The sequence below is a fragment of the Centroberyx affinis genome, unplaced genomic scaffold (assembly GCF_046629955.1).
Source record: "Centroberyx affinis isolate AG114_WGS23_722 - 3 ecotype Tasmania unplaced genomic scaffold, CSIRO-AGI_Caff_v1 ptg003227l_1, whole genome shotgun sequence".
NCBI lineage: Eukaryota > Metazoa > Chordata > Actinopteri > Beryciformes > Berycidae > Centroberyx > Centroberyx affinis.
Window position 1 is genome coordinate 48,872 of NW_027281262.1, and position 13,629 is coordinate 62,500.

General features: G+C 40.6%; 1 protein-coding gene across 1 annotated transcript in view; it reads left to right on the forward strand.

Annotated features, from left to right (window-relative positions):
* The first annotated feature begins 618 nt into the window (after positions 1 to 618).
* Positions 619 to 13,629, forward strand: part of LOC139660156 (NACHT, LRR and PYD domains-containing protein 3-like) — a 13,658-nt gene continuing 647 nt past the window's right edge. Inside the window, exons 1-8 of the mRNA XM_071538222.1 lie at positions 619 to 895; positions 2,743 to 2,847; positions 5,677 to 7,549; positions 7,671 to 7,844; positions 10,905 to 11,078; positions 11,677 to 11,850; positions 12,054 to 12,100; positions 13,606 to 13,629. The exon at positions 13,606 to 13,629 is cut by the window's right edge and continues 647 nt beyond it. Coding sequence (XP_071394323.1) covers positions 619 to 895; positions 2,743 to 2,847; positions 5,677 to 7,549; positions 7,671 to 7,844; positions 10,905 to 11,078; positions 11,677 to 11,850; positions 12,054 to 12,100; positions 13,606 to 13,629 — 2,848 coding nt within the window. The remainder of the gene's footprint in view (positions 896 to 2,742; positions 2,848 to 5,676; positions 7,550 to 7,670; positions 7,845 to 10,904; positions 11,079 to 11,676; positions 11,851 to 12,053; positions 12,101 to 13,605) is intronic.

Here is a 13,629-nt window from a genome sequence, read left to right on the forward strand (position 1 = left end):
GGTTGGTTTATGTGAGGTTCTTCTAAAGGTTTAAAGTTATACAACATTTCATTTTCTCCTCCTTTTTTCCTTTTTTTTCCTCATGACTAAACGGCTCAGCTGTTGCCGGCCGCCATTTTGCTGCTAGCAGCGATAATTTTACATTGCTGCTCTGCATTTTGTTTCTACTGTGAAAGTGAAAGAGCAGAAATAGTTTTGTCGGCCTGTACATGAATAGAATGTTAAATGCATGTATGAGGCATGTGTGTTTACTGAGTTTCTATTCCACTTTCACAGAAAAGAGAACTGATATACTTTTAAATAACAAATGCCAGATTAATGTATTTTGAACAAATTTTGTACCACAAGACAATGTGCAAAAGGTCAAATAAAGAAAATATTTACTTACAGCAACAAGAACATGTGATGTTCAGATCAGGCTCATTCCATCAATTACCTTTTGGGATCTGGCTGACAAATTACTTTTACAAGATTACAACAATGGTATTGATCTGATGTGTTGTGATGTGATGTAATGTGATGTGATGTGATTAGATTCATTTTTAATGATCCCAGTGGAGCAATTGCATAATTGTCCTTTGAGTGTAAAATATTGTCGAACTTTACCAGGGAGCAACGATGGCGACGGATAAAGAGAAGCTCTTGGAAACACTGCAGGATTTGGGACATGAAGAGTTCAAGAGCATCAAGTGGTTCCTGCAGCAGGATGACATCCTGGAAGGTTTCCCAGCCATCAAAAAGAGCAAAGTGGAGAAGGCAAACAGGCAGGACACAGTGGATCAGATGGTGCAGACCTACAACCAACACTCTCTGGAGGTGACCAAGAAGGTTTTGATGAAGATCAACAGGAATGATCTAGTGCAGAGTTTGTCAAACAGCAGCTCAGGACCTGAAGGTAAGTCATGGGGAGATAAAAATACAAACATGTGAAAAACAGAAAAGACACAAATGTCTCATGAGTTTATAATTAATAGTCAAGAGGTAAAGACACCTGCTAAGCAGCCACAGTAGCCTCAGAGTTATCAGCTGGTTGTTGGAAGGCACAAAGCTAGAGACGGCTGGTTTAGTCCTTAGTGTTAGTTCACTGTACCTGCATCCTGAGGGGAGTGCAGTGTGTGTGTGTGTGTGTGTGTGTGTGTGTGTGTGTGTGTGTGTGTGTGTGTGTGTGTGTGTGTGTGTGTGTGTGTGTGATGTCCGAAGGTATATATGTGACTCCTTCTTCCTGGTTGCTGGGTGGTTCCTGGTCTGTGCCAATGATTTTAATGCAGATCCTGTGTTTGTGTTGATGCTTCACAAACCTTCTGAGGAAGAAGAGGCGTTGCTGACATTTTGAGAAGATGTTTTGGGTATTTCTCTTGAAGATGAGTTTGTGATGGATGGTGGTGCTGAGGTATTTGTATTCCTCAACACGCTCTGTGGTCTGGTTAGTTACCACCAGTGCCGCGATGGAAGGCTGATCTGATTTATTCCAGGGGGCAGAAAAGAACGACATGGGAGGCATCAGGGAAGGGAAACTGCACTGATTGGAAATAACACGTTACAGACTTTAGCTGAGTCAGTGCTGCTACCAGATGAGTCGATATAAATAAGATTATTCTGATGAAGTTTGACTGAACGATGATGAATAGTGGTGTGGTGAGGGAGGGACAGTCTCAGTCTGATACACTATGCTGTCTGAGCTATCAGACTCCACACCCTCACTAGATGATGCAGTAGAAGCTGTTCAGTTTCTCTGACATGGCGACACACTCATCTGCCCTAAAGCCGGATTAGCTTGGCTTGACCTTCCTGGAAGAGCTTCTCCACCTTCTCCCTGTTCACTTTCTCAGCCTGTTTTATCTCTTTTTTCACTTCTGCTCTGCTGTTATTCTGCATTCAGACAGTAGATGTGTGAAGAGAGGCAGGCTGCCTTTTGAGTCTCTGTGTTTATTTTGAGTTTTATGTTATGCAGATGTCAGGAAAACAGCAAAAAGGCAAGTCTCATTGTGTTGTGATTGTTTTACACTTTATAATTTTAAGAGTATGAATGGGTATAATTTGACCTTTCTAGCACATTAAAAGTAGTTACTGCCATTTAGTTTTGTGGAGCAGAATTGACTCCCATTCATTCTGACTGTGACTCTGGTCCCATTTATCGAGTGCTGTAGAGACAGAGAAAAGGTTTTGAGCTCCATCAGACCCACAAGGCCTCAGATGGCAGTCAACCCAGGACCAGGACCAGCAGACCTCAGTCAAGGACGAGACAGAGAGACAGAGAGACAGACAGCAGGTCAATGGTTCAGGTTTAAATAAACAGGAACACATGTATGGGTCTGCACAGAGGAAGACAGTTTGTGTCAAAATGAAACTAAACATGATGAATGTTCACTTCCTTCAGTCCTTCAGTATTTATGTAAAGAGTTGTGGGATGAATAGGAGCTGTTGGCTGGTTGGCTAGTGTTAAATTCAAGACCTTTTAAAGTTCCTCTCTCTCTCTCTCTGTCTCTCCCTCCCTCTCTCTTTCTCTCTCTCTCCCCATATATCTGTCTCTCTCTCTCTGTCTCTCTCTCTCTCTCTCTCCCCATATCTCTCTCTCTCTCTCTCTCGCTCTCTCTCTCTCTCTCTCCCTCTCTCTCTCCCTCTCCCTCTCTCTCTCTCCCCATATCTCTCTCTCTCTCTCTCTCCCTCTCTCTCCCTCTCTCTCTCCCCATATCTCTGTCTCTGTCTCTCCCTCTCTCTCTCTCCCTCTCTCTCTCTCAGTAGATGTCGGTGATGTCGGGGAGACTTCAGAGAACAGAGGATCTTCCTCCAGTCAACCACAGTCTGCTCCTCTTCCTCACCTTCCCACTGACAGCAGTCAGACTGAAGGTAAAGCTATTCTCTGGCTCGTCCTGGCTGCCATGTTGGTCTTGTCACTGCCCATTTAGTGTGGCTGTTAAAATGATGAAGGATTTATAAACGATAGAGAATGGCTGGCAAAGCTCTCTCTCAACTTATTGGGTTCTGGGGATTTCAGCCCACCACTGGAGTGATCGGTCAAATCACGAGATAGACTTGAAGCTCCAGTTAATAAACTTTATTAGGTGTAACTGTGAGTGTGGTTTCTGTAAAAAGGGGAAAACATAAAACAAGGAATTATTATAAACTACTGTCATGGACTGACTAACAGTTGTCTGAGGCAATTTACAGCCATACCCAGTAGATCCACTAGGTGGCACTTTAAGGTTACCAATGGCATCAGATTCTAATACAGTAATTACAACCAGCATACTGACAACCAAACAGTGCACAACTAACAGTCAATAAGAAGGCAGTAACTCAGTTACTATGCATACTTAACTTAAAATGCAGAAACACCAAAAGGTAGGCAAAAACTGTGCCTATGGCACTTGGTCATAGTTAGAAAGAGCACACTGGCATATTGTGTATTTTGTTGTATAGTTGCTAGCCATACGATTATCAGTTGCAGGGAGTATTAAATAGCTAAACACAAGAACTGGGTCACATACAGTAATGTTTGCATTGCTTACACACACATTAGCAACTAAGGCTAGATAGTGTCGACTCTTAATTGCCAGTACTAATTAACATGAACGCGACGGTCGGAGAAAGTAGATTGTCCACATTTAGCTAAGAGGTAATATTATGAACTGAGAACAGCAACAATCATATTGATATATTAACCTACATACAGTATGTGTTCAGTACTTACAATCCCATGGACGCACACTAAGAGGTAAGCACACCACAATCAGAACTCAACATTGGAACTGGTGGTCTGGAAAACTACAACCAATTAAGGGGAATATACCATTCCAGAAAAGGGGGGTTGGAACAGTCCAAGTGGGATTGGGATTTTTAACAATTTACTTATAATGTTTCTTTTACTCACAGCTCCTGGAGCCGTATTCACAAACACTCTGAGAATCTTCTCAGAGTCTTAACTTCGCCTAAAACTTCCTAGCAAGGAGTTCTATCTTAGGAGTGATTTAGGAAAGTTCTCAGAGCGACTCTGAGCGAGGAATGGACAAGAACTTTTATCTTAGTGAGGAGATGTGGTCGCCTCTGTTGCTAGGTATGATGCTCTCTTTTAGACGCTGTCATTGGTCCATCAGGAAAAATCCAGTCATTCAGAATGCACACAAGGAATCACAAGTGATAATCACACAATTTAGTCTATAAAAGTGTGGTTTACTTATACTGTCAAAAATGAAAATCCCTGTTTAATCAATAGTTAGAGCAACCTAATGATTTTGACAAAATGTAGCCTAACTTTTTAGTACTTGCACGGTCCTCACTGATGTGTGATGTCTTTATTTGGGTGGATGCAGTAATGTTATTATGACTTTACCAGTTCAATGTTAAGATTTGGTAAAAATGGCTCAAGACTTAGTAGTATTAGTACTGATGATTTATGGACTATATTGGCAAGCCTATATGAATAGGGTTGTTGAACAAGAGTAGATTGCCGATGATGCGGACGTCTGTCCCATCAGTGAACCGACAACACCGGGGAAACCCGCTGCATCCATGAATGCAGTTTTGTTGGCTGGCAAGGTGCGCACGTCCAGTGGGAATGAAATAAACTGCATCACAACATGAGGCTGCAAAGTTTGTGTGATTATTCTGCTGATGGAGGGTTGTAGACCTTAATCATCACTGCTGCACTGTTGCATTTTGCTTGTTACCAGATATCTTATTGGTGTGATAACTTTCATAATAGTAATAGTATTAATGGCATTATAGTGTTACTTTGTTGAGTGAGAGATGTGAGCGCATCTCTAATGAGATCAGCAACAAACATCATCCTGTAGGATCTAACCTGTAGCTTTATTATCTCATTGTCATTCAGTGTTTGGAGAACATTTCTCCTCCTCTGTGTCATTTTCTCCTCTGCTTAAGAAACTCCTCAGCTCCTGAAAGTCCTCCTCTCTACTCTGAACAGTTTTTCACCTAAGCAGCTCTCTTAAGGGCTAAGATGCTTCTTGAATAGCTTTTATCTTTACTAGGATTCAATCTTATTTTAATTCTAAGAGTAAGAATTTTCTTAGATTTTCACCATTAGGAACAACTCTTAGTACTAGGAAGCTTTGTGAATACGGCTCCTGAAGTACTGATTCATCTGAGTAACAGGTGCAGAATGGGGTTTGTGACCTGAGGGTCGGCTGTTCAAATCCTTGAACCAGAAGATCTTGCATGAGAAAGTGAATCAGTAATGCTCTCCACTTCCTTTAAAAACTATTATCAAGATGCCCTTGAGCAAGGCACTGAACCCCCAGCTGCTCCAGTGGAGCTGCTCAGTAGAAGACTGTGGTTGTACTGGGAAGTTGACTGGGAAGTGTGTGATTGTGAAGCTGGGGTCAAATAGCATGTATCCTCATCAAAACTTTTCTCTGGAAAATAGAGAGTTAAAAAATGTTGTGAATGAAAGCAACCCACAGTTAATTAGCTGCTACACTTGTAATGAAATATCTGAATACTAGAATATTATCCACAGTCTGCTCTGCCTGATATCACAACCTGTCTGTTCCACTAAGGCTGCATGTCATCAGGAAACCTCTCTTCACAATGTTGCCTTCCTTTTTTGTTATTTTAAAGGAAAGGATGTATTGATGTTGACAGTGAGAACATGTTTGTTATTCTCAGAGCACCAACTTTTAGCAAAAAAAAAAAAGGATGTTACTTTGTTCTACACAGATTTGCTGGTGAGAACAACAGAGTCTCAACATCCCATCACAGGGTACCAAGAAAAGGTCCAATCTAACCTCCAGGACAAGTTTATGTGTGCACAAGAAGGATGGTTAGAGAGGAAGGATCAGGAACTTCTGGATGATATCTACACAAAGCTCTACATCACAGACGGAGGTGACATACACATCAACAGGCAGCATGAGGTCAGGCAGATTGAGATGACATCAAGAACGCCAGCAGACACAGAGGAATCAATCAAACCCAGCGACATCTTCAAACACCCTTCTGGAAAACACAGATCCATAAGAACAGTGCTGACCACTGGGGTCGCAGGAATCGGCAAAACGTTCCTTGTGCGCAAGTTCATCCTGGACTGGACAGAAAGAAGAGCCAATCAAGATGTTTATCTCATATTCCCCTTCACCTTCCGCCAGCTGAATCTACTGAAGGGAGAAAGGTTTCGTTTTGCAGAACTAATTCACAAATGTATCTGGGAAACCAAAGACATCAAGGAGGAGGCTCTGAATTACATCTTTACAGAACTACAGAAGTCAGGAAACAAAAACTATGAAAAGAGTAAATTCAAACTTCTGTTTGTGTTGGACGGACTGGATGAGAGCCGCCTTCAACTAGACTTCACTGCCAATGAAAAGTGCTCTATTGATGTGACAGAGCCAACCAGAGTAGAAGTACTGCTGACAAACCTCATCGAGGGGAAACTGCTTCCCTCTGCTCGCCTCTGGATCACCACACGACCTGCAGCAGCCAATCAGATCCCTGGAGACTTTGTTGACATGGTGACAGAGGTGAGAGGCTTCACTGACCCACAGAAGGAGGAGTACTTCAGGAAGAAATTCAGTGATGAGGAGCAGGCCAGAAGAATCATCTCCCACATCAAGACTTCACGAAGCCTCCACATCATGTGCCACATCCCTGTCTTCTGTTGGGTCACTGCTACAGTTGTGAAGGATCTGTTGAAAACCAGTGAGAGAGAAGAGGACCTGCCCAAGACCCTGACTGAGATGTACACAAAATTCCTGGTTTTTCAGATCAATCAGACCAAAGAGAAGTATGGCACAGAAAACTGCATACAGTACATTCAGTCACTTGCAAAACTGGCTTTTCATCAGCTGGAGAAAGGCAACCTGATCTTCTATGAGAAGGATCTAAAGAAAAGTGGCATTAATTTCAATGAAGCCTCAGTGTACTCAGGAGTGTTCACAGAGATCTTTAAAGAGCAGGACCGTCCAAAGAAGGACAAAGACAAGAACAAGATGTTCAGCTTTGTCCATCTGAGCATTCAGGAGTTTCTGGCGGCTGTTCATGTGGTCCTGTCACTCATCAACAGCAACAAGAATGTAATGCCCAAGCCACAACTGACTTTCAAAAAACTGCAGATATTTTTCAGCAAAACATCTACAACAAAGGTCCACAGGATTGCTATTGACAAGGCCTTACAGAGTCCAAATGGACACCTGGACTTGTTCCTCCGCTTCCTCCTGGGCCTTTCACTGGAGACCAATCAGGATCTCCTAGAAGACCTGCTGACACAGACAGAAAGTAGCTCACAGACCAATCAGGAAACAGTCCAGTACTTAAAGAAGAAGATCAGGAAGAATCCATCTCCAGAGAGAAGCATCAATCTGTTCCACTGTCTGAATGAGCTGAATGACCGTTCTCTAGTGGAGGAGATCCAACAGTACCTGAGATCAGGAAGTCTCTCTACAGTCGAACTCTCCCCTGCTCATTGGTCGGCTCTGGTCTTCATCTTACTGTCATCAGAAGAAGAGCTGGATGTGTTTGACCTGAAGAAATACTCTGCTTCAGAGGAGGATCTTCTGAGGCTGCTGCCAGTGGTCAAAGTCTCCAATAAAGCTCTGTAGGTGAAAAGATAACTGGATATAAAAACTATATCAAGTGTGATGTTTTTACAGAGGAGAAAATAGAAACATTTAAAGTGCTTGTTTGTCTTTTTGTTTGTCTCACTAATTCTCCTTCAGGCTGAGTGTCTGTCAGCTGTCAGAGAGAAGCTGTGAAGCTCTGGCCTCAGTTCTCAGCTCCCAGTCCTCTAGTCTGAGAGAGCTGGACCTGAGTAACAACGACCTGCAGGATTCAGGAGTGACGCTGCTCTCTGCTGGACTGGAGAGTCCACACTGTAGACTGGAGACTCTCAGGTCAGGATTCCTGAATGTGCAATGTTAAGCACTGAAAGTTTTTCAAGTCAAGTCTTATTTATTTCTACAGGCGTTTGATCACACAGACTGTCTTAAAAGACTTTACAGAGAATGAGCCTACCTAGATCTAATAATCAACAGTCAATCACAAAACATAATGATGCAATACATTATGCAACAAATTAAAACACAAGGAAACAAAACAGCATGTTGGAGACACAGAACAGGTCGACCTAACCTACGTAACAATGGAAGGGCCAATACCAGACAGACAGAGAGTGTAATGATGCAGACAGACCAACAGGCTGCGCTACACTGGGTTCCCAATGTCCGGTTCCTATATTAATGATGTCTGAACTAAAGTAAGAGAATAATACTGTGTCGGTCCTGAACTGGACTGGCTGGGGTTGGCTGAATGGCAGTAAGAACAGAGCGGTTTTGAGTTTGGGTTTGAAGATTTCCAAAGAATTAGCTTTTCTAATCACAAGAGGAAGTTGATTCCAGAGATAAGGAGTTCGGTAGGAAAACTCTCTGCTGCCTGCCGATCTCTTCTTGATTCTCAGGACAGTAAGGTAACCAGCATCCTGCGATCAGAGAGAACGAGGGGAACATGAGGGACGATGAGGTCGGATAAATATGACGGCATGAGTAGGGTTGTCACGATACTAGAATTTCTAACTTTGATACAATACCCAGGAAAATATCGATATGCGATACCATTTTCGATACCACAGGGGAAAAAAAATAATTTTCAATCTTTTTTTAAAAATATTGTTAAAATATTATTTTAACATGAAAACAATATTTTAAAGTTGTCTGAGATCAAACAACACATTTTTGATTGACAAGTGTTGATCGCCGTCACATGCACAAGCATGTGAAACATCATATTGCCTCCTGGCCTCTGCAGTACAGACTGTAAGCAACTAAGCAAAAAACACAGAGTCAGACACCCAAACTAGTCCCTTAATATCCGACAACACAGGGGGAAATCCCGGAGCAAACGAGACAGATGGACGGACAGACAGATTAAAAGAGAGCATATTCAAAGAATGTACTAAGTGAACAGAAAAATTAGAATACATTAAGATGTTAAAAAGGCCTTTTTATAAAAACATGTGTTTAAAAGAAGAAACTGTATTGGCTAACCTAAGACCCTCAGGCAGGCTATTCCAAAGCCTCGGTGCTCTGATTGTAAAAGCTCGATCACCTTTGTGACCAACCTGGACCAGTGAGGCTGCCTCTGAGGATCTCAGGTTACACTGTGGCACATACGGGGTTAGGAGCTCAGAAATGTAGCTGGGAGCCAGACCGTGTAGAGCCTTAAAGGTTATCAATAAAATCTTAAAATCAATTCTAAAACTTACAGGAAGCCAGTGAAGTGCAGCTAAATTCGGTGTGACATGTTCATATCTTTTTGAACCAGTAATCAGCCTTGCAGCAGCATTTTGTCACTAACTGTGTCATGATTTCCCTGAACTCAAGTACAGTGGTAGAATTTGGATATTTCATAAAGATATCATAAAGTCTTATTACACTGTCAAGTGCTCTTATGACAGTGTCATGAGTGTTTTCCCTGACCTCGGATGAAGGTAAGATCCATTCACAGTTTTTCTCAATTGATTTGACACATTTCTCCAAACTAAGGTTCCTGCTCTCAAAACTCTCTCAGGTCAGTATTCCTGAATCTGCAAAGGGATACTCTGCAGGTTTTACATCAGGACTCCAGAACCATTTTACATTGGCATTTTCAATTTCACTGAAAATAAAGTTTTTGATTTTCCAGAATGTGTTTTGTCCTGATCCACATTCATATACAGCCATGAACCTGGAGGACTGAGAGAAGATCCTCCATGCTTTGATCTCATGTCATTTATATTACTGCACCTCTCTCTTCCTGTCTCAGTCAAGATTCAATGTCACATCTCCAGCTTATTCAGAATAGAGCAGCTAGGACTTTAACTAGTGTGAAGCAGAGATCATATATCCCAGATTTAGCATATTTCCACTGGGTACCTGCTGATGAAGAATTAATATTAAGATTTCACAGAGTTTGACTAATTTTTGCTCTGAGTTACACTGCAGAACTCTTAGTTCTGTCTGAGCTGGAGAGCAAGCTGAGATCTTCAGGTCCTTCTGACTGACACTCAGTCTAAAGACTAAAGGTGAAAACACTTTTGCCATCAAGGCCTCTAGACTGTGGAATGCTTTCCTGAGGGACTTGGACTGGCAAATTCACTATCATCTTTTAAAACACTTTAAATCTGCTTCATATATCTTGCCATTCTTCTTAATGGCTTTCTGTAAAGCATAACATAGTAGAGCTGAACAATTAACCGAAACAAACAAAATGTAATATGAACTTCTGCAATTTCCAAATCACAGAGGCTGCAAAAACCCCACAAGCCCGTGGGTGTGATCATTTGTGCATGTACTATATAAAAATTCACCAAAATTAAACCATTTATGATATTTAAATTCTGTAAAAAACACATTTCTCTGGAGAACTGCATTTTCTAAGGCGACATTGAATGCCTCTTGTACCGCTCTCGGTAACGTCAGTTGAATAAACCAAAGCTAAGCTTCAAATGCTGAATTTTCATCAGAAAACACCTGATTATACGCCTCATAACCATTTCGTAAAAAATAAACCGTTTATCCCAGCAAGATGCTGTAAAGTTCTAAAATACATATGACAAGAAAAACTTGTGATGATATGAATCGCAGTTTATATTATATTTTTTGTCAATATCGTTCAGCCCTATAACATAGCATAGACCATTTGGTGGATGTATTGATCCAAATCACCTTGCAGCTCCATGTGTGAATACAGTTTTAACATGGGTGAACCCAGTGGGAATCAAACCAGCATCTCTGGCATTGTTAGTGCTGCACTCAGTTCAATGAACTACAGCACCATGCAAAGAACACTGTGAACTCTGCTTTTAGATAAGGGAAACATCAATCAACATTATTAACAGTAATTATTTGAAAGAAAATTCATAGACAACATTGACATTAAAATATAAGATAATAATATTTTCATATCTTGTCCTTCAGGCTGAGTGTCTGTCAGCTGTCAGAGAGAAGCTGTGAAGCTCTGGCCTCAGTTCTCAGCTCCCAGTCCTCTAGTCTGAGAGAGCTGGACCTGAGTAACAACGACCTGCAGGATTCAGGAGTGAAGCTGCTCTCTGCTGGACTGGGGAGTCCACACTGTAGACTGGAGACTCTCAGGTCAGGATTCCTCAACCTGGTCAACACATGACCATTTAAATCCTGCTTTACTTACAGAGTAACATCAGTGAATAGATTCCTAACCTGTGGAGGATTTTCTCTGCTCTTATGATTGTGGTAACAACCTTTCACTCTACTTTCTGTCCCCTATGAACTGTTTTCTGCTTTGTATCAGGATATTTCATTATTTCCCTCCTTGCTGTCTCTGTTGTTGAGACCTAAAATACCAAAAAGGATTTCTAAGATTCTGCAGCAAACTGATCCAAGAACTGCCAAACTGACCAAATGAAAGCACAAAGCAGATCACTGGAGCAACAGTTTGGAGTGGTGACTGCTGCAGTTTTTACTAAAATTAAATCACGTTATCACACCTAGCATCAGAGCAGATAGTGATGATCTAACATGAATCTTGTTTTAAACAGGAAGTTTACACTGAGAGCTTGGCTCTCTTTTCCAGAAAACACTTGTGTAGAAAAACAGGAAAAAATAATTCTCAGTAATAAACAATAAATAAACTGTACATCAATAGAAGAAAACGTAAAACTTAACTGTGTGTGTGTGTGTGTGTGTGTGTGTGTGTGTGTGTGTGTGTGTGCAGGCTGTCAGGCTGTCTGCTCACAGAGGAAGGCTGTGCTTCTCTGGCCTCAGCTCTGAGCTCCAACCCCTCCCATCTGAGAGAGCTGGACCTGAGCTACAATCATCCAGGAGCCTCAGGAGTGAAGCTGCTCTCTGCTGGACTGGAGGATCCACACTGGAGACTGGACTCTCTCAGGTATGGAGAGGCAACGTCTGCTAGAAGGCTGAGAGTCACACACATTTTCTCTGTCACACTGAGAAGATGAGGAATATTGATTAATGTCTAACAGCAGTTATGACTGATGCTGTATGGAAACTCATTCATATTGAAGGTTATTAAATGTCCATGTTTCCATCATCAAAGAGAATCTGCTGGTCTGACTTTGTTTATTCCCCCAGTGTGGACCATGGTGGAGTGCAGAGGTTGAAACCAGGTCTGAGGAAATGTAAGTGTGTATTTAGTTTGATTCATGAAAACAAAGCAACACACATTCAACTATTTAGATAGAAAGTTCATTCACACAGCAGTATGTGACGTCCATTCATTCACATCCTACTGTGGATGAAGGTGATGACATCATGTGGGACTAAAAAGCTTCATGTGAAAATTCTTACCGAGGCAAAAAAATATTTAACCTTGATGACAAAAAATAATTTTTCCCAGGTATATGGCACCATAAGAACTAGTAATGGTAAAAAAAATGAAATTTACATACATTTTTTAATGAATTAATATTGTGGAAAAAATGCCAAAAAAGAGGGTTAACGTGGCTTAATGAGCTCATATCAAAATGAAAATCTCTTAACACTAACACTTCACTAGAGCCCAAAAACGATGTCTAGAAAAAATAGGGAAACATTTAAAAAAAAATCTTAAAATCATAAATCATACATCATGTATCAGCAGGAGATACTGTGGTGAAAGTTTGAAGTTAAAAATAAATCAGTAACATGGTCAGAAACTATGACAAGATCCCCAGTGGAAAATGAATGGAAATGATTGAGCTTAATGTGGTTTAATGACCTACTAAAAGAACGGTGGAATGAAATAAAATGTATTCCAAGTGGACTGAAATAAAGAAGTTTATGAACTAACAAGAAATATTTTTGAAAACTCATCAAAGTCCAAATAAATAGGGCTTAATGTGGCTTAATGACCTAAAGTTGAAATAGAAAAATTCACCTTTAAATCATGCATCAGTAGAATAGAAGAAAATACTGAGGTGAAAATTTCAAGTTAAAGGAAAATAAAAAAGGTGGTCAAAAAAACTAAGACTATATCACAAGTGAAAGTGAAGAGAAACACTGAGCATGATGAGGCTTTATGTGTCTGAATGAGCTAAAACTGATGAAGACCAATCGCACATGAAGGGGAAACCTCATCCTAATACTTACTACCATAATAAGAAACCACTGGGCTGGAACCAGAAACACTGCTCTATCACATTAAGGCCTTCTGGCCTAAACTCATGATTTGATTTTTTAAAATATTTATTGTCACTTCATCGACGTCTTCTTCTTCTCATAACAAGGTCTTATGACCAAGTACACTTCAAATACATTTAATTTCATTCCACCTTACTTTCAGGTCATTAAGCCTATTAAATAAGTTGTGAAATATGTATCTCTTTATTTATAGGTACGTATGTATGTTTGTGTATGTATCTATATTATAATTATTGTTATGTATTTAGTTATTAATTTGTAACCCATTCATATTATCATTAGTCTCTTTTCATCATATTTCCCTAATTGTTAAACCTTATGTAAGCCACATCAGAGGTTGGTTGCCTCTTCTTGTAATTTAAATCAATAAATGAATGTATAATTATTCACAAAAATTAAACTGTTCAATAATTAACAGTCAACAACAATAAATCAACAAATAATAAACACAACAGGTGTATTAGATGATAATCTGCTGCTGTATTGAGTCTTGTTCTCTCATCAGATGCCTGTGAACTCACACTGGACC